This window comes from Symsagittifera roscoffensis, chromosome 3 (genome assembly GCF_963678635.1).
Source record: "Symsagittifera roscoffensis chromosome 3, txSymRosc1.1, whole genome shotgun sequence".
NCBI lineage: Eukaryota > Metazoa > Xenacoelomorpha > Acoela > Convolutidae > Symsagittifera > Symsagittifera roscoffensis.
The window spans coordinates 50221911-50243932 of NC_087064.1; the positions used below are offsets into that span (position 1 = coordinate 50221911).

General features: G+C 38.7%; 1 protein-coding gene across 1 annotated transcript in view; it reads right to left on the reverse strand.

The window, feature by feature from the left end:
- LOC134841748 (uncharacterized) overlaps positions 1-22022 on the reverse strand; it is a 257893-nt gene that overhangs the window by 59465 nt on the left and 176406 nt on the right. The window contains exons 27-33 of the mRNA XM_063857786.1: positions 21610-21761; positions 18360-18492; positions 17809-17918; positions 17247-17448; positions 16867-17029; positions 3055-3102; positions 1776-2665 (exon numbers count right to left, since the gene is read on the reverse strand). Of these exons, the coding sequence (XP_063713856.1) occupies positions 2566-2665; positions 3055-3102; positions 16867-17029; positions 17247-17448; positions 17809-17918; positions 18360-18492; positions 21610-21761 (908 nt within the window). The 3' untranslated portion in view covers positions 1776-2565. The remainder of the gene's footprint in view (positions 1-1775; positions 2666-3054; positions 3103-16866; positions 17030-17246; positions 17449-17808; positions 17919-18359; positions 18493-21609; positions 21762-22022) is intronic.

Here is a 22022-nt window from a genome sequence, read left to right on the forward strand (position 1 = left end):
GAAACAACAACAAATAGGAAGGTCAGATCACATCTCGTCCGGAAATAACATATAAACTGTCACTTTATGTTTTTTACTGTTTTTGGTCTTTTTTGGATTTTTTACTGTTTTTTGTACTTTTTTGTTTTTAAATAATTATGTTTTTGGCTTTTTCTTGGTTATACACTGTTTTTGTTTGGTTTTACGCTTTCTCTTTAGTTGTTTTTGGTCCCGGGACCTCGGGACAAGCGGGTTCATGACTCCCCACCTAACCCTCCGGCCCCCGGAATTTTCGGTGTTAACTAGGTTAAAAAGCTAAATTGTACTAGACGGAGGGTACGCACCTTCCCCCTAGTACAATAACGGTCATTAAGACCTCTAACTCGGGCATACGCCCGGAGCGGAGGGTTCGTCGCTGAAACGCTTGCTGATCATGATGGTTTCATGCCTTTAACAGGCCCACCCAGGAGCGCCATAAAAACGTCTATGTAACATTCGCCCAAATATCACACAGCGACGGAGCGTAGAAAAAGTACCTATTAACGACTGGCAGGCGTCAGTTACCTTAATTCTACTCGTTTTTCACCGTCTCGACCTTGCCAGTTGATTTTCTGGTCTGTCTAGGGCAAAGTAAAAAGTTACCATTTTTAGGCCATCAGTCAAACGACTTTTGATCAGCTTTCGTTTACATGCGAACACAACCACATAGCTGAGTCTCGGATCCTCAGACTACGTGATTGTCATTAAAAACACGGCTCGAACAACCCATTTTTATATGTTTTTGTGTGACAGTTCTATATTAAATCCATTGGAGATGGATTGACCCTTTCCTTTTTTCTATCTACTCATGCTCTGAAATATTAAATAATAACGGTGTTAATTAAGATCTAGGACATTACAGCAACTGTTGAAGTTAGTTTACCCAGTCCCTTCACATATAACAGTCTCTGGGGGACCAAGCCTCCGCTCCCGTGATTTTCTTGAGATAACACTCTTATCTCTTATATTTCGTGTCCCGGGAGGGTTCCGTGGTATTTCTCTTCCCCCCACTGAAGCCTCCGTCTCCACAAATATCCGTCGCTAAGGTTCTTATCGTGTGTTATTGCCACGATAAGAGGCTTCGTAATTTTCTTGCACGACTGTTCTTTACAATCTCTATCGTGGTTCTGATTTTCGTCTTTTTTATTCAAAATGGCCGTCTTTTTTCTATTTCTCAGAAATGTTCTTCTTCCAATCGAAATTCTAAAATTAAAAATTCTAGAACATTCTGACCCTCCATCGCAACACTTTTTTGTTCATAAGGCCTTTAGTCACTCTTTTTTATGTCGCCGGAAGGTTGTGCTGTGTCATCTGGCAGAATGGCACAATAATCGATTATAATAGATTATAATGGATTTTTATTTTTCAAAAAAAATCGATTTTAATGACCACATAATCGATTACGTGGTCTAAATTTGCCACAATAATGGATTATAATGGATTATAATGGATTATAATGACAACATTTTAGACAACATTTTTCATTATAATCGATTATTATCCATGGAACTCCGGTGCGGGGAAAACTTTACACATGCTATTTTTTTCCAACAACTTTCCGTTGTTGGTTTTTTGATCCGATGAAATGGAAGTTATCAGATTGCTTGGAACATAGATCATATCTTCTTAGTTTCTTATGCATTGTTTGGGCAAATTTAGTTTTCGATCTTGTACACGAAAGAATCGTTTTTTTTAACAACACAATTCTAAAAAGTTATGATGCTACCGTAAGTTTGAATGCTTTTCCAGCTGCTTACGTAATTTGTCTGAAACGCAATGTGCGGCAGTAATTACAAAGAACCTCTGAACAACTGTGCCCCCACAAAACCCAATTGTTGTCGTAAACACCAACTTCACATAAAAGTTTCCCTTGTCACTTTTGATGCCATTGATTATAAATGAATTCACAGGTGGTAATTGGTTGACGGAAGTTTTGTTCACAGCAGCTGGATTTGTGAAAGAAATACTAGGGGAAAATATTGCAAAAATACATAAAAAAGTAAATTGATACATATTCTTCTTACTGGATATCAAACGCAAGCAGAGAACGAGATTATTGAAAGAATTTTTAATTCATCGAAAAATTGATTTGATTAGAATAATCTATTCACAGCAAGGTTAAGAGTAAAAAGTTTAAGGTTGAGAAACGCGTTTTTCGACCTTTCGATAACATTTCATTTCCTGGTTCATCTTAAACTTCTTCAATAAATACAATTTATAGACCAACAAGCAAATGAAAACAAATATGCAGATGTTACTTATTGTTTTGTTGGTGTTTTGTTTTTATGATGTACTGAACTATAAGTACGAAACATAATTGATTGTATTCTAAATATCAAGCCAAATATTACGTTATTTCCATGACTTTTTACATCAAAGCCACTTCTAACAAATGAACGATGAAAAATTTTACACAAAAAAAACAAAACTGTACAATTATAAAAAGTGGCTATGTATATTTTGTCTTCCACAGATTTCTTCTTCATTAATTTTATGTACAAAGGTTTGTTTGCTGAATAAACTTGGTGGCTTCAATCGTCCATGTTGCTATTCTGGATAGAATACGGGATAATTTGAGGTATTATCCAATCCATCAGATTTGGGTTCGCTGATGTCGGCAGAAAACTCAGTAGAGGCGTACAGATCGCTAAAAAAAATTGCACGCTCATTTTACCCCTGACTGAGGCGGTCATATTTTTCAATCTCTAAATTGGCATCAGAAACGATTCGTCAAAATTGAGTTTCAACTTTTCATGTATCTAGGGCTTTTCAGTTGTAAAATAAAATAGGTGGTATTTTTACCCACAGAGATAAAATTATGAAATTTCACAGTAGTATGGCATAAACAAGAAAACGCTGGAATCTGATTGGTTGAAAATAAACAAACGAAAAAACAGACTTTGGGGATGAAGTTCAAATAATATATTTGATACGCTATTTGTTTTTAAGGCAGAATTCGTAAAAGTGGAATCAGTAAAACATTTCTAAAATATTTCTTCTCGGATATACAAGAAATGTTATTCAAATAAAACTTACTACGCCACATTTTGAGTGTACTCAGTAGGAGCAGTGTCTTCCTCTCTTCTGAAAACAAAAAAAAGCTTAAAATAAAGTAATCACTCACCTTCAGCGGTTCACTTTAAAAGGTTTACAGCACAAATTTTCGAACCTCATTTTTTAACGACATCTTTGTTTGTCAACTAACCCTAAAGTTTTTCTGTGCGGCCGGTTCGGTGCCAATGTTAAATAATTTAGAAGATGCATGCATTGAAAAGTAACACGCCATTCACTATTAAATTCAACTGAGGGCTAAAAACTATTTTAAAAAAAGTTATTGATAGTGTTTTGGGAACGGTAGGAGAAACGAGCTTGGATCACGTAAACAAATCTTCAGCTTTTATGAAAGTTTGGGGAGAAGCTTGTGGCTCCCCTTCTCCTTTGTGTCGCTTGATCGACTCGATCACTACCGCTCCCATCTTTGAATTGGCGTGCGTTTTTGCGTACTTTTTCTCGAGCCCAATTTATCTTGACTCTTCGAGTTTTGGCTTGAATATAATACGAGACGCTGCTTTCGCGAACCGTCCCCTTTTTTCTTCTCTCCACAGTCCTCTGATTGTACGTCGTCACTCGCTCGTGCGTTTCCTCCATCGGCTCCTTTTTCTTCCGCTCCTTTCGCTTTGTCCCTGTTAACCGGCTCTATAATCGTCCTTCGGATTCTTTGAAATCATCTCCCCCGCTGCGTCGTGCCTCTTCTCTGTCAGTCTCGTTGTGTCGCAGTTGCACGGCTTTGATCCGCTTGCCCCCTGGGCGCTTTCGTTCGCTCTCGCTCGCTCTTCCACCCCACATGTCGGCTCGTAGTCTGATTGCGAGCCAGATTCCTCCACGTCCCAGGTTTTTGCGTAAGTTCTTTCGCCCCTCGATATTGCTTTTTCGGCTTCCTAACCTTTGTATTATGCGTCGAGTATCTTCCGTAAATCTGATATTGGTGGCGTGATAGCTCTGCTCCTCTGTGTCTAAGCATGGGTTTTTTTGCCATAAAACTGTATTCTAATTTAGATTTTGAACTGGCGCTTTTTTGGTTGAATTGCCTCTCTGCCTAGCTGTGTTTCGAATGGTAACATTTTTATGGAAGGTTTCAGTGCAAACCGTAGCGCACCAAGGGCTCTCTCAACTGTGTTTTCTAATTTTCCCTGGTTTTTCTCTTTCCTGTGTGTAAGAACGAAGTTCTTTATGCTTCCTTTAGTACGCTCGACGCATCCGGTTGCCCTATGAACATTTACTGGGAAATAAACAATTTCTATGCCCTCGGCATTGTATAATTCTTTAATTGATTTAGAGGAGAAACTGGACCCTCGGTCCATGTGAATTTTCTGAGAGACCCTTGATTACTTATGTATTTTAATGGACTTTAGCACTTTCTCGGATTTGTTGTTATTGCTTATCATTTCCGAGAGCCCACGAGAGAATCAGTCTACGGCTACAATCCGAATTATTTGACTCATTGAGGTACTTTATAGGCCCATAGAGGTCAAAATGAATATATTCATTCGACTCCTAATAGGGCATAATGGTTTGAAGTTTTTCCTGCCGATTTGCACTCCGGGCACTCTTCGGCCACTAATTCCAGACTTCTGCGGATGTATGGGAACCATATAATCCTTGCCGCATCAAACATACTAGCCTCCTCATGATGGAAACTATGAATGTGGTTAATGATGAATAATCGAAGCGGGTTCAGAATGGCCAATCGTTTGCCCATTTACAGGCACTCATCTTTCACGTCGAAGTAATGAACCTACTCTCCGATACAGCCGACCATGGCCTTAACCCTCTCTACAAAGTTGGGGTCCTTGTCCAACTAAATGTCTCGGTTGACATCAAGTTAAGGGTCTGCCTTGTAGTTTGTCTCAACTAACTTTAGGCTGAAGAGTTACGGTAGGCAATCATATTTTTTAGCTACCTCGCAGTCTCCCGGAATCACACTCAATATCCAATTCGTTGGTTAATCTCTCCACTGAACTTTGAGGGGATTGAAACCACGGTGTTTGTCTTTGCCTCTGCCCTTACTGTGGTTCTGGCCTGCAACCTCTCAATGACAACCTCGGCTTCTGAACTATCGCTACTGGATATTTGCAAAGAAGTTTTTTTTTAATTTTTCGAGAAGTTTTCATAATAGAAGAGACCAGAGATGACTCCAACTGTTTTTGTGTTTTTCCAGCTATCGACCCTCGATATGCAAATAAAAGGTTTTTGAATGGCTGTTGTTTTGACGCATGCATAAGGGCCCTCATCCGGTGGTCATTCAAACTTTTATTGGCAAACTGTAATCTGATCGGCTGAAACAATCTTGATTCTATCAGAAGCCATTAATCTTGATGTTTTGGAAATGAAGCCAAACGATTTAGTTATTGATGAAATTTTGGCTACCGTAAAAAATTATCGTATCTACTTATTCTTTGAACATCCCCACCGGATGTCTTGAAAAGTTGTCAGCAAGTCCAAGTTCTACCCCAGCTTGTGTTCTATTATAAAGTCAGACGGAACAAACAGGTCTATACAACGAGTCAGCCAACTAAAAATTTTTTCTATGGTTTTTTACGTTGAGTAATGTTACAAGCGTTTTGTGTTCAGTTACTGCCGCGAATTTTTTCGCAAATGAGGAAATTTTGAAATAATCTATAATCTGCCTCCCCCCACAATACAGCTAGCATTTCTAATCATTTGTTGAGTATTTTCTTTCCACTGCGCTTACTTGAGTTTTCAGTGCCTGGAATACCAATTGGAAATCCGTTTACCATACGAATTCGTTCTTCTTGTTGAAATGCGGCCGTAATGGCGCTGACGTTTCGGTGAGCGCCGGCAAATTTTTATAGAGGCAATGTATTGAGCCCGTAAACAATTTTAGATGCGATAGACTTCTTGGCGTTGCAAATTGTCAATCGGGGCCGTTTTTCTGTAATGGGAGTGATTCACGAGGCGGTAATTCTACGACCCACCCCATTGCACTCCGCCTTCGCAAATTCGCTTTCGGATAGTGTATGTGCCAGTTTTTCACGGTCCAATTTTTCCATTAGTTTCTCGACGATAGCCATATGTTCGAGTTCTGTTCCTTTTGAAAGGATATGTTAATCATTTTAAACGCAAGACAAGGTTTTCTGACCGTAAAAAACTAGTTTTGAATCAATAATTGCACGTGAATCTGCCCCACCACGGAGAAATTGCAATGATTACTGGTATCTTTACTATAGGGCAATTGTTCGCATGCATAAGTTAGATCAATTGTTGTGAAGTACACATTTCCCAACTTTGTTTCACAAGTTGTTTTCCGATGGTATCCAAGAGTTCCTCAAGTCTTGTCATTTGGAATTTGTTCTTACTGACTTGTTTGTTCACTTCTCGTGATTCGAGGGCCAATTTTACCGACCCATCCTTTAAAAAAATTTTAGGACCAGTGGTGATACAAATTGATTTTTCTGAATTCGAGTTTTTCTTTGAGCACCTGAATTAGGATTTTTTCATTAACCAATTCTTGGAGCGTAATTGGAGAACATCTGCCATTCTGTTGCAGCGTCATCAGTGTTTTGAAGAATTCAGCTTGCACCTTATAATTCCGAGTGCGCCCTACTGTGCTAAACAAACACTAAAGTGATTAACAAAGTAAAGTTGCCATTCATCCAGTGTCTTACTTGGTCCTTGCATACTCATGACGTCACCGGAGGCAGCTTGCACAAGTTGTATTCCCAACTGCAGCATTAGCTCCCGCCGGATCCTTGACTGCCTGCATCCCCGATCACTTTGATTTTTTCTTCGGCTCCCTTTTCAAGCCGCCCTCTAATTTTGTTCCGATTCGCTCGGCACGTTGTTTCGGAGTGTTCCGTCTTTTTGCAATAGATGCACGTAAATTCCGGTTGGGGCATTGCAAAATGTGTTCCGTTGTGAAATATACCCGATCGCAATTGAAACATCGCCTTAGTTTTCTTAATCTCGGAATTGGTCGTCATTCGGCACATAGGTAATATTTTTACTGCCGCAGTACCCTGCGTCCGCTTCAGTTTTCCAATTGTGAAGTTCAAAACGAGCGACTCGTTATATATCCACGCAACTCGTTATATATCCACGCAACCGTTAATGTAATCTTTGGAGCTGACTGAGCCCCATTCGTGTGATTGCGCCGGATGGCCGTTGACCCATTTAATCGAGTTATCATGTTGTGATGAAGCATGGTTGTGACCCACGACTTGAATGTCTAATCCGGCTTAGCTATATAAAAGTTGAACCCGCCAAGTGTTTTTCCCCGCTTCCCTCGGCACGTTGTTTCGTAGTGTCCTGTCTTTTTGCAAAAGATCCACATTGCATTCCGGTTGGGGCATTGCGAAACTTGTTTCATTGTGAAATTTTCCCGATGGCAATTGAAACATCGCCTTAGTTTTCTTAATCTCGGAATTGGTCGTCTTTCGGCACATAGGTAATATTTTTACTGCCGCAGTACCCAGCGTCCGCTTCAGTTTTCCAATTGTGAAGTTCAAAACGAGCGACTTGGTATAGATCCACGCAACCGATAATTTCTTATTGATCTGGATTGATAGTTTTACTTTCGCTACCTTCAGATACTGCTCCTTCCTTTTTATTTCTGAATTGACAAGACAATGTAATCACTGTAGCTGACTCAGACCCATTCGTGTGATTGCGCCGCATAGCCGTTGACCCATTCAACCGAGTTATCATGTTGTGATGAAGCATGGTCGTGACCCACGACTTGAATGTCTAATCCGGCTTAGCCATGTATAAGTTCAACCTGCCCTCTGTTTTTGCCCCAGCTTCCCTCGGCACGTTGTTTCGTGGTGTCCTGTCTTTTTGCAATAGATGCACATTGCATTCTGGCCGGGGCTTTGCGAATTGTCTTCCATTAAGAAATTCGCCCAATCGCAATTGAAACATCGTTTTTCCGCACCGCCACTTGCGTTCCCTCGGAACGTTACCCTCGAAACTTCATTTGGAATGGCCTTCTTGTCAGTCCACCGCCGGTAACTTTGTAACTGTTGTCATATTTTTCTCCCCATCGGCTTGATATTGTGATCTGGTCTAATTCTTCAGGCGTTTTAGTCGAGCTGCATAATTCTGTCTGCGCCTCCTTATAAGCCATGTTAACGATGAAAACGTCTCTGAAAAATCGTCGTTCTAGAGTACCAAGATTACATCTTATCGCCAACCCGCTTAGTATCGAACTGCTCTAGAGCTTCTCCTTCCCGTTGTTGATGCGATTCCCAAATGTGAAACTCTTTTTGCTCATGTTCCCCAAAATACAAGTATAAGCTTGAGATTAATGTCTATTCAGCTTCTATACGCCTCTTTTCCATTACTTCCGCCGGTAACGCCGTAAATTGCGCGGACGTAGCGCTGTAATTAGCGCATTTGCAAAATCGAATGATGTCGGATTGAAGCTATTCTTCGCAATGATGCCCCATGTGAATCAGTTTATCCAATGTTCACAGAGCATCGGAGGTTCTGAACACTTGCTTGGCAGAAGTGTCCTAGCCTTATAACTTACTATTCACAAGCTTGGTCACCAAGCAGAGCCAACTTAGTAAGTTTTGAACGAGTACAAGTAATGGCCACAAAGTGGATTCTTAATTGCAATCTTGACTACAAAGGAAGACTAGTCAAACTTAAACTACTGCCATTATGCCTCTACGTTGAAATGCACGATCTTCTCATGTATTTATCCTTAGTAAGTTCCAAATATGACATATCAGTTGCAGTTGAATCTTCTAAAGAAGAAAAAACTCGCCAACACAGCAGATGAGATCATGCGGTCAACAAAAACAGACTGAACAAATCAGACGAAAACTTTTTTCACAAACTCTAGCACAACATCGTCATCAAACATTACCAAGAATATGGGAACCAACTTGACAAAAAATCAGTTAGCAAACTTTATTGGGATTACTTTGTCAGAAAATTCAATTATCTAAACAGATGCACTTGGAGAATTATCTGCAAATGCATTCACTGTAACAACTGGAAAAAACTCGAAACTCAAACTTAACTTGATGAAAACATGCAAATGATGGGACTCATAAACCCTTGGGAAGCGTGACTCCCCAGAAGCCTCAACTACTACTACTACTACTACTTCAGCGTTTTTGTCCTAGCCGAACGCTGTTCCCTGCTGGCTGCACCATATGAAAACTAACTATTCCAGTAAGGTACGTTTTGTATGGCAAGGTCAGTGAAAACGCAATATAAATCCAACACTCAGCGATAATAAATCCAACACTCAACACCACTGAAAGTAGACGTAGCCGTTGGCAGTTATCAATCATGACACGAAGTCAATACCAATGACGGAAAAACTAGAAACTAGCATAAACTTAATTGTACATACATGACACTTCCAAAAGTTTTCGCATTTTCCCGTTATACTTTGAGCCATCCAAGTCCCACGATTGATTTTTTTTATCTGACTAACGAAACTATTGTCGTTCATCTCTCCCTGTCCGCTTAAGTCCTTCTCTTCCTGGCCTTGAATTTTCCCTACCGTCGGTCATCTTTTTTTGTTTTGCTTCTCCTGCAATTGCGATCGAGGTGCCTGTTTTCCCGAAAAAATTCCATGTCAATCTTTATTTTCGCTGCCGTGAGCGTCTATGCATAATAATTTTTTTTGAATTGGTTGAAAGATTGGTAGCCATCCTACATTGGAAAATTTGAAACAAATTCCCTGAAGATTCTGAAAATTTCAGTAGCCAGAACGACGTTATTCCTAATAACTAATTTTTCGACGCCACGCCTATTGTTTCGACCATCGCAACCAAGATACAGTATTTCCAGAGTTTTTCCGCGACCTAAAACCCTCTCGAGACTATAGATTTTTGGTGCGCGATTAACATTTCCGCGACCGCCAAAAGTCGAAAAATTAGTCGCGGACCTCGACCCGGATGTTGAGAAAACTAAAGTTGGTTGCTCGTTGGTCCGATCAAAAATTAGCTTTTCTTTTATATTGTATGTTCAAGACAATGATTTGGAGGTCAAACCAGATGATGCAGACAATCCCGAAGGACAGTACTTGCCAATGATATGATAGGCATCTTTGAACACATAAATTTTCGAACAGAAATTTAAACTGATATATCTGATTATTTTTAAACGCTATTCAACATTGGGGATAGTTTGTTCAGGCAAAGGATTCCTTTGCATTTCACCCAATCTCATAAAGCATCAATTTTAGGGTCAATCCAGCAAATAGCATCAAAAAGACAAGTATAAAAACTAATGCCAAGGTCCAAGGAGATGCGAAGTGAAAACTTTTGCGTTTACCATTGTAAAATTTTTGATTTTTTCTTTTATAGGTTAAGGTTTGTAGCACAGTTGTTATCTCCTTTCTCTTAAAAAAAAACAGTCATCATGAACGACTGAAAAACTTTTAGTTCTGCAAAAAATTCAATTCTAATTTGGCCTGCTGGTCTTTTAGGGTTTTTTTATCGTGATGATCCCTTTGTACTTAATAGCTGTAAAATTATTTGATGACAAACGTTTCAAACTTGAATACAGAAACTCGCAATTTTAGGTAATAAAGTATGGTATGATTAAAATTTGTTGGGGTATTTTAGCGAGTTCTGAGAAAAACGCTCAATCGATACTTTTTTTCTGAATCAATGGTCATCCAACTTGACGTCAAATAATAACAACTTCAACTGTTTTAGCTAACACACACTCTCAATATCAGCTGGCAGGTACTGAACCAAATCAATCCAGAATCGTAGAAAGCGCCGATGGCACCAATAAACAAACTCAATAAACAATACAATTAGAATCAAACTATTCAACCTATGAAATGTATATATACGACAATCCCTCAAGTTAACTAATTTTAGATTGTAATTTAAAGATACACAAACAAAACACAGTTTTAGAGGTTTAGTTCTTATTTTTTTCTCGGTCTCCCAATGCACATTCGAACTAATTAGTATCCCGTTTTCTCCCTCCTTCCCGCTTCTTTCGCCTCTGCTTAAAAATATCAATCATCACCCCACCTAGTTTCGTCACCACCGTACGCTTCCTCGAGCTTTTCCTCGACACCGTTTCATCTGAATCTTGTGAATCTTGACTCGAATGTGATACCAACCGCTGCTTCCTCGGCCGTCCCGCTTTTTTATTTGAATTCTTTTTCTAAACGCTAAACGACGCTCCTTCTTCACTTACATTTGGCACAGTTTTCGCCTTTCCCGTAGTCCCAGCATCGCCTTTGAGTTATTTTCACTTACTTTTTTGTTCTCCGTTGGCAGTGTTCTTCTCCGTTGGCGTTCCCGTGACCCACTTTGGAGTGATCATAGCACCGCTGGAACTCAGTCCGGCCTTCGTCTCAGGTAGCTCGCTCGCCGTTTTCCTGGTCGGTCGTAGCGGTTCGTATTCGAAATTTGAGTCTGAATCGTCATCCTCGTTCCATTTGGTGTTTGTGGTCGTGGCTTGCCTTTCGCATTATACTGCGTTGTCTTTGACTGAGAAAACCGCTCCTTGTCTAGTTTCCGCTTAACTCCTCCTTTGTGGGAGACTTCGGGTACTTCTCTTGGGCGATAGCTTCGACACCCGGAAAACTTTTCGGCCACACCGCTTTTCCTAATCACAGACCCATTTTCTAGCATCACTGTATGTTTAGACTCTTTAATGATTTTCTTATTTAGTAATTTGTACCTTTGGTTGCAGTCTTCAATACGTTGGAACAATAGTTTCGTCCGTTTCCTAGGCCTGCTTGTCTTCGGTTCCTTAGCTCTCCCGCTCGCCTTTTTGATGTTTGACCAGATGGTTGACCAGCTGGTCGCCAGTTGCTTGACCAGCTGGTCGTCATCCGAACTTCTTGGACGGTTTATATGCTCTAGATCAGGTTCAGTATCCGAACTTTCAGTCCAATTGGTCTGCGTTGGATGGGACATTTGAGCTGCGCGTGGGTTGTCAAAATCTAAAAATGCAGACTTTTGTTTCAAAACTTTCGCCCAGTTAAGATTTTGTAATGACGGCTTCTACGTGAGGTTTCTGAGGACCTAATTGGCCTCCCGGCCGTGATGTGCCTCGAATAGCATGATTTTTATTATAGCGTTGGGTGAAACTTTAGAGCGCTCAGAGTGCGTTCTACCGTTGATTTGAGATTTCCGTGATCTTTTTCCTCTGGATAGGTGTCAAACTTGTTTGCGCGTCCGTGATGAAAGCTGTGTATGCGGCTTAAAACGGTTTTCCTAAGCGGTTGAATGATTACGAGTCGTTTGTTCATCCATAAGCAATTCTCCCTGACGCGAAAGTCGTGCGTATGCTGGCCCCGATAGGCCCCCCTTGCGCAGACTTTCCGCTCCAGATCAGGGTCATTTTGCCTCCGCCAAATCCTTAATTGCTCTCATCTGAGAGCCCCCTTTTCTAAGTTACCTCAATTAGTTTCAGGCGGAACAGTTTGGGTAGGGCATCATTCTTCCTGACGATTTTAGTCCCGCGGAATGACCGACATCATCACATTCGCCGAATACGCTGGTGGAAAAATCTTGCTCCCAAACGCCTATGGAAAGGAAATAACTGTGTTACATTTGAGGTTTCTCGATCCCGTTGTAACTGTCTCCCATCTCGCGTCCACGAATTCGATTTCGCTCTTGCTCTCACTTGTGATTTCTAAGTGTTTGTAATAATAGTTTGTTGAATTCTTAATAATGATACTCGCTATAGGAAATTTACAAATAGTACTAGTTGGCGATACTTCACCGACTGGGTGTCTTGTTAGATAGTCTGCCGAACGCATTTCCGCTGCAGGTATGTGTTCGATTTTAAAATCAAATGGAATTATTCTATCGTTCCATCATGTTAAACGGCAAAACATAGTTTACTTTTCTTTTTAATTCCATTTGGCAATGTCAATAGCGCCTTATGAGCCGTTAAGACTGTAAAATGCCTAAAAAATGTAAAAATTCTCAAACATTCTGAGCACCATAGAGCTGCTAGCATTTTCAGTTCGTTTGTAGAATACTTATCCTCCGCCGCGTTTAGGAAACGAGATGCAAAAGAGATCGGCTGCCATCCTTCGGATCCAAGTTGTTCGAGGACGGCCCCGAGGCCATTATGGCTAGCATCACAAACGATCCGTATATCCTTATGCACGTCAAATTGTTTTAATTCTTCGATGTTTTCCACTTGCTTCTTTAGTAATTTGAAGGCCAATTGGCATTCGTTTGTTCGAAATCATTTTTCATACTCAATAGTGGCTGCAACGACATTGAGTGTTCCGCGATTTCTGGCAAGTCTTTGTGATGACGATGTATATAGATCCCATCCAAGATTAACGCTGTGACAGCGATTTGAGGGTGTTTAATTTATCGATGGAGTCCGTTTTGCGTACCAACGGAATAATGCCAGAATTCGTGATTCGGTGATTCAACGATTCACACTCATTTCTCGCAAATTTACATATTTTGAATTTCAGCGCAATATTTTCCTCGTCCATTTTTTCCGGATTTTATCGACCAGCGCGATATGCTCGATTTCGGAACCTATCGATGTTAGTAAGATGTCATATATGAAAGCGTGTGCGCATGGAATTTCTGAAGGTATCGCGTCCATGACACGTTGAATTTCCGCCGGCATTGTTGTTAAACCATGGAAACCCGTTTTAAAGCGATACTTCCCAGTAAATTTACCTTCTACCAACGAAAAGTTGCAACATTTGTTGGTGTCGGTCTTTTGTGGTAGTCGGCCGTCCATCGTTGTAGAAAACTCATCCCCATTTTTCCGTTCGCTTATCGTTTGCCCCAAAAAGTTCATGAGCTCTTCAATTTTTGGGATCTGGAACTTGTTTTTATGAACTTGCTTATTTAATTGTCTTGATTCCAAAGCTATTTTTACCAAACCGGCCTTCTTAACCGCGATGAAGATCGGTGAGACTCAGAATTTGTCAGAGCACCCCTTCAATTTCTCTATGTATCCTTCAGCCAGTAGCTTATCTCTTTTGCTATCTACGTTATCCTGCTACTCTACGTTCTTCTGCCTTTCTATTGGATTGACATTAAATTTTTGAAGAGTTCAACTTGAACTTTATAGTTACGTATACGCCCTATCCTGTGGAAAAGGCCACGAGATTGCTCATTGAATTGTTTTTGCCAGTCATCAAGATCATCTCCCCAGACATCGGCGTCTAGTTACCCCTGGATATTGAGCACTCCTTGTTCCGCTGCCGCCTGAGACATTATCAGCCCCAGTGCCAGGATCAGATCCCGACAAATGATGGATGGTGGACAGCTCCCAACTACATTGATAGATGCATTGATAGTGGAGGGCCGCGACTAGTTTTCCCATAAGCTTTATTGGGTTGTTTCCAAGTTTTCATAGTAGGTTTTAAACGATTTGTTTGTTCCTTTCCTTTTTGAAGACGCTCTCGAACTCTTCAACTACTCTAGTAACTGCCAAATCCCGGTGGGACTTCCGATTATGAAGTTCGTCCTAGCCCCGCTCCCCTAAGCATAGATTTAAGTTAGAAATAAGTGTTTGATCCACCTCCAGGCGGTTTTTTCTTTCCACGTCCGCCGGCAGCGACGCAATTTGAGTTGCACTCAACGTCCGAGTGAAATGAATTGCCATCGGAAAGAAAGTAGGTTTCGCTATAACCCCACAGGTAAAACGAAGTATCCAGTGTTCCCATAGCATCGGTGCCTCCGCGCACTTACTCGGCCAAAACGCCGTAATTCCGAGTGGGTTTTTCCCCAGCCCCGCGCCTTATCCTGCGCCACGAGGAAGAGGCTCACTCGATATTTTTATTCTGAATTAATAGTCTCCAACTTAATATCAGATCATAGCGGCTTCAACTGTTTTAGCTTATACACACTTTGAATATCAGCTGGAAGGTACTTAATTAATTCAATCCAGAATCGCAGACAGCACCGGTGACGCCAATAAACAAACTCAAAAAACATTACAACTAAACTCAAACTATCCATCCTATCAAATTTATAGATACGATAGCTCTATAGTACACTTGTGCGGAGGTCAAATTTGCATCTTATTCAAGCTTTTTTAGCCATTTGATTCAAAAATTGAAACTATTTTAAAACAATCTTGTCGAGAAACCTGGTTAATATAGCAGAGCCACAAATACTATACAGTCATACAGAGACTATTGCAAGTTAATCAAACTTTTGTGCGGGGATTAAGTGAGTATGAATTAAGAACGCTTCTAGCCGTGATATTCAAATTGATGTAAGCTTTCTTCTTTTGTCGGTAAAGGTGGTCCAAAATTTTTGTTCAGACTTTCGTAACAAATTTACGGAAAATACGTGCTCGGGTTAAGTTTTTGTTCCTTCAGACAAAATTCAAATTTTCAAGTAGCCATTTTTTACGGACTTTTTTTGTATCATTCAAACAATATGGTTGTCCTGAGCTTCAATTTGAAAAATTATTTCACCTTTGATCATTTTTCGTAAATTTGTGGGGGTTCAATTGTGCCATTTTGGCCAATTTGGGAAAATTACCGCGCGATATATTCTGCGATATTAACCTGTAAATGTAGCCTCAACCCTAGCCCTAAACCTAATCCGTCCTAAAAATTGCTCCAAATTGATTGAAAGAAGCTTATTTGCCGTAATTGATTTGTTACAAAGAACGAAATCAATTCTTTTGTACTTTATATGGCGTGTGAGGGGCTGTTTTCACAAAAAACCTCTGTTTTTTTTAAAATAGTTTTAATTCATTAATTTCAGTTTTCCCTTGATATTACTGCTCCATAGACCTTGAAAGGCAGTCGGAACATTCAGGGCTTCTCCATGGTTTGAGCAGTCTTTTTACGATTCATAATCAAACTTATCAAAGCAGGACAATAAATTCTTATTGTTACATTACTAATTTATCCCCATACAATTTTTTATGAAGCTTCTAAGACACCAAAAAAAATCAACCACACCAAATTCATTCCCTATCTTTTGATCAAAAACTGTCAGAATAGAAATTTTAGTCATCATTTGTTTTTTGCCAATAAATTCTTAATAAATCTGCAGTCAATCCCATTCAATTGGACTTTCCCAATTTATCCCTACACAATTTTTTATGAAGCTTCTAAGACCACCCAAAAAATTCAACCACACCAGACTTCATTCCCTACATTTTGATCAAAATATGTCAAAACAGAAATTTTAGTCATCATTTGTTTTTTTGCGAAGAAATTATTAATACATCTGCAGTCAATCCCATTCAATTGGACTTTCCCAATTTATCCCCATACAATTTTCTATAAGTTTTCCAAGATCACCCAAAAAAATTAACCACACCAGACCTCATTCCCCATCTTTGGTCAAAAACTGTCAAAACAGAAATTTTAGTCATCATTTGTTTTTTGCCAATTTATTTGATTCAACAATCACTGTAACACGTGCATTATTGTGTTAACAGGGCCAAACACGTACATTGCTGATTTCAATTATTCAGAGTCGATGATTAAAACTTGAAAATTAAAACGCGTTTAAATATTGAGGACAAAACTTGCTCAGAGTTTCAGCTTTCAAAACGTTCAGAACTAAAGTGGTGCTTGTTTTTGCAATGACATGGTGTGTTGTGGAAGAAGATTTAAGAAATTAATTTTCCACTCCACGTTTCAGTAGTTTTTTATTGTTTTGGATTATCAACAGCGGTGTTTTATGTGTCAATTTAAAAAAACTGTCAAAATTATTTCGGAAAAATTTAGGATCAAACATTGTTTTTATTGTTTTCTAACGCGCTCTTGCAATGATTTCTTTTGTTAAATCATCCTTTGCTATTTGCAGAGTATTCAAATAGTATTTTAACTAAGTTGAGTTTCATAAATCGCGGTCAAAGTCTCCACCATTGCTATCTTACCGGGGGTGATTTGACTGTCTCTTCATCCGGATGATTATCACTGATGTCACCACAATGTACAAAGCGAGTATCGCAGCCGTAGCGATGAACAGAAGCTTGAACGGGTCAAGATTCGATCCGGCGTCCTTTGTGGCTGCATCTCCTACAACTACTTGAGATTGGTCTATAAAATGATTTAAAAAATAGTATTCGCGTTAAAAAATCGCGTTTTTTCGATGCGCACTCCCCCTCAAATTTAGTATGATTAGGCGCCAAAGGCGCCTTTGAAAAACTTTACGGTACCTCATGGAAAATAGATATCTCAAAATAGTACAAAGGGGGTCAAATCCCTGAGGGAAAAACATCCGCTCCCCCCCCCCTAAATCCGCTACTGTTTTTACCTGTTCTTAAATTGTGCGTATACTTGAACGGCAATTTATCGTTGTACAGGTAGATTTCCATCTCCATCAAATAATCTCGAGATGGTATCAAGTTATTCACCCAAAAAGCACAAGTAGCTTCAGCATTTGGACACTTTGATGCCCAAAATATCCCAGTGTCAAACAAACTGTAGCGTATGCCACCTGGGTCTTGCATGGCGATCTAAATTGTAGGAAAATTATTATATGAGCTAATTTTTTGTGTGAATTAATATCTATAGAATCAGAGAAACAAATTTTATTCCGAATTGAAAACTGGTCAAGAAAACGAAGTTGGCTCTCTTCTCCCTTCGGCTAGTAAAGACAGTACAGTATTGAGATGTACTTTAATTGCCATATTTTAATTATAATTCTTGGAGTGATCAGTTTTGTCATAAAATGCAAGATAAAATTAAGAAATATTGTTCATACATGATCATTATTAGCTAATTCTTTCGCATATTTCGATATTTTACTTGATATCAAAATTGTTTATAAAGTTTCGAATCAAGAAGAAACTCGGAGTAAGGGCGGATGAACTAACCGTATACTTGAAATGGAATTCGGATCGCTTCGGAAGTTTGTCGTCTTTCAGTTTCAACTCACAAGATGTCTCCTCGCAACGTGACTGAAGTTCAATGTCAAATCCTTTCTCTGCGAATAAACAGTTTAATTAATAGCTAGTTAAAAATCGTACCAGAATAGTCTTTTCTATGACTTTTATGCACTTCAAGTACTTGCAAATATGCATGCACACAGGGGCGTATCTAAGTTTTTCTCGGGGTGTCCGGTTTTCCAAAAATGTTCGAAATCTTGCGATATCTTTTTTGAGGTCGACTAAATTGATTTTCCGAGCTCTCCTAAATCACTAAAAAGACCCTGTTTTGACCAAAGTCTATTGGTCTGTTTGTTAGAATATCAATCAACCTTTGAAATGCTAAAAACCTTTTTTCATCCTCTCCCTCCCTCCGCCTTAAAATTGTAAGGCTACCATTTTCTGAAAATTTTTACATGCTCTTATGGCTAAATGAGTAAAAGAGCCAATTTAAATTGAGTCGCGTGAAAGAACCGTTTCAGTTTAGTAGTTTTTTTTACCATTATCAAGGTGATAGTCGAACTCCACGGCTTCGGAAATTTCGGTCGATGCGCTTGTATAAAATTCAATCGTAGCAAGTGAGCCATGATTGTGATTGGAATTAAAGTTGAAACATGCAATCCCAGACTCTTGCTAAAACAATAATATCAAAAATGTGGATTGAGTTATTTGACGAGGTAGGGCGACAATTCGTAACAGGCGACAATTCGTAACAAGCTAAAATTCGTTACAAGCGAAAATTCGTAACAAGGCATTGGCAAGGAGAATACGCTTGCTCCGCTGCGCGTTCATCCGGCACGAGAGGAATATTGCGCGTGAATCAGTGTTCCCTGCTGAACCTACTGTTACGAATTGTCGCTTTTTATGAACTGTCGCTTGTTACGAATTGCCGCTTGTTACGAATGATCGCCTGTTACGAATTGTCGTCTCACGATTTGACGAATTGTCCTGTGAGTTACAAAGGCTGCATATAGGATATAATCAGTTGATTAAAAGTTTCTACGCCTCGCCAAATCAAATTTTTTTAAGGTTTAGACAACAAATTGCGAAAAATGTACACCAGCCATAATTTGCAATTTTGCATTTAAATTCCGCATTTGCAAGATAAAACTTTTAGCTCTAGCTTTCAATTGTTCACACGCACGTGCTAGCTTAATTTTTTAAATTATGTCAGTTTTTTTGTGGGCCACGACCGAAACTTTCTAACAGTTCATTCTCATTATCTTTCATTATTTTATTCTTATTTAGTGCGAATAATTCAATCTAGTTCGCTGACAACAATTTAGTCCAGGCTAATTCAGTCTCAACCACTACCAATAATCAAATCTCATTTACTGACAACAGTCGATTCAATCCAGCTAGATTCCACCACCTAAACATCATATACTTTAACAATTAAAGCCAACTGATATAAGCTACGTCATGGTTTGTTCATTCAAAATTTTCAGTTCATTTTGGCCTTTTAGACAATTTGCTGAGTCCACTTACGTTTGCATTTTGTTGAGATGTTGTTTTATTACTTTCTTTTCTTAATGAATCTTGCATTACGAGGCCAAACTGTGCTCTATATGGAGGCACAATTTGCTGTCTGTAGGTCAGTGGAATGCAGAGGCAACACGACTTTAATCATGTTTCAAAAAATAAATGGATTCCACTTGCAAAATGTTCGTGGATGTCGCGTAAGAATACCTGCTACGTAATTTTTGTCGACACATTTGTTTTTTTTTGCGAACTCCACAAGCAGCACATATAGCTTGTTTTCTGTTCGGCAACTGTAAGAAGATTGCAAAATTGCGAACTCGCAATCCTCTTGCCAATTTTGCAAATTTCAGCTAAATTTTCCGAATCCCCTTATTTTTTGAGGAATATTCATAAAGTTGCCGAACAGAAAACAAGCTATATTTGCTGCTTGCGGAAATCGCAAAAAAAAAACAAATGTGTCGACAAAACTTACGTAGCAGGTATTCTTACGCGACATCTACGAACATTTTGCAAGTGGAATCCACTTATTTTTTGAAACATGATTAAAGTCGTGTTGCCTCTGCATTCCACTGACCTACAGACAGCGAATTGTGCGTCCGTCTAGATCACAGTTTGGCCTCGTAATGCGAGATTCATTAAGAAAAGAAAGTAATTAAACAAAGTCTCAGCATCGGGAAAAGTCGTTGAAGAAGTAAAATGTTTCAGACTCTTGATAAATCGAATACTACAAGCATGTTACATCGTTCAAGGTAACAATGTTTCCATCAAAAATGCCAATCTTATCCAAAGGAATATATAGACAAAACTGCCTTAAGTGCAAAAAGATATGATTGGAGAACTGAAGCAGAAGAGGCGAAAGCCGAGAAAAGTCAATCAAGTTTGATCAAAATTGAGGAAAGGCAACAGATTTTTTCACAGCCAAACACAGTTGAGGACATTGAAAGAGGACATCAGTGAACGCAACCCGTACTGACAAAATCGGATTGGGATTGATTTTAGAATGAAAAAATAACTTTGGTTGAATTTAGATCGATTTTAGTATGAAAAAAGTACGAAGACAAAATAAAAAAGATGAAGATTGATTTGGATTGATTTATAATCTATTTAAATTGATCTTAAATCCCAGCTAAAAAATTGATTCAATCAATTTTAAATCAATTTAAATGCATTTTTCCAGTCTGAATTTAATTTTATTTTTTAAGGAATCAAAATGGATTTAAGTCAATTTAAATGATTTTTTTTATTCGAGTTTTATTAGTTTCGAATTTTTATTGCATTTGTTCATTGCCTATCAGTTTTCATTTTACAGCCATAGCGTTTTGTAGCATAAAAAAAACAAATAAAAAGACCGAAATGTCGATAAAACTCTATGCTTTTCTTGCATATTTTGGGTTCAAAAACTGATCTATATCAACACTTTTCTTGATTGGTTTTATAAGTTTTGACCAAAATCTGGTTTATCTTCATATTTTTCTATGATGTAATTGCATATTAATGAGATCAAATTTTAATTTATTCTGACCTTTTTCTTGCTTGTTACATAGGAGTTTGCAAAATCTGATTTACAATAATTTTCTGTTATTTTGAGTCGGAAAATCCAACCAAATCGATTTAAATCGATTTTTTAGACACTTATATCGATTTAAAATTTTCAAAACGATCAATTCAAATCGATTTAAAATCCATTTAAGTTCGTAAAATTGAAAATCGACTTAAACTCAATTTAAATCGAACCATTTTTGTCAGTGCGGGATTGCTCAATACCTATACACACCGCATCACCTAGGGTCGCACAGATGCGCTCTTATTTTACAGTAGAAGTAATTTGTGTGTTATATATAGATAGTGCTAGTTGCTTCAACTAAATTTCATGCAAACCATTCATAAGTGTTACGTTTTGAAGCTCGTTAGGACCACTCGACCTCTTAAAAGTCACGATTCGTTGCGTGTTTCAAATTGTCGCCCATTAGAACTGTCGCTTCTCGCTCTGAGACAACACCGCTTACATACAAATGTGATTGTAAGAATTGCAAAACAATTTTCAAATCGGTTTGCTGAAAACATTTCGCTTTTTTTCAATTTAACAAGTTTTTCTATTGGTCCTGGAAAACTCGCGACCATGTTCAGATATGCTGAAGAATCTAATGCTAAAAGTTAACACCATGTTCAGATATGATAAAAAAAAGTCCTTTCGTATCACGAGAGAAATGGCATATATCTAAAACAAAATGATTGAGTATATCTGAAACATTTATTAAACAGTTTAACCTGGGGCTCTACGTCGGATTCCCGAACTTGAAGCTTAATTGCTGCAACTACTCTGTTATAGTTGGTCAAGCTCTTGTCGAAGTTCCACATGACACACATCAGACTGGCATTTTGGAAAAACACTTCTGGCTTAGATGTATCACTGTGCAACCCTGAAATAGTTTCTTTATAATACCAATTCGAAGAAATTAAACTGATAATTATTTCTTATAATGATGTTTATTCTGCAAACTTAGTAAACAGACATTTGCAAATAATCAATGAACGCAAGAATATCTATCGAACTTTAAATCTTTTAAACAATGTTCCAATTTGAGAAAACTGAATTAGTATTTAATGTTTTATTCGCTGGAATAGCTTTAAGAAAAAACAAATTCCACTGTCGAAACTCTAAGTTGTTCGCATTTTTTGCT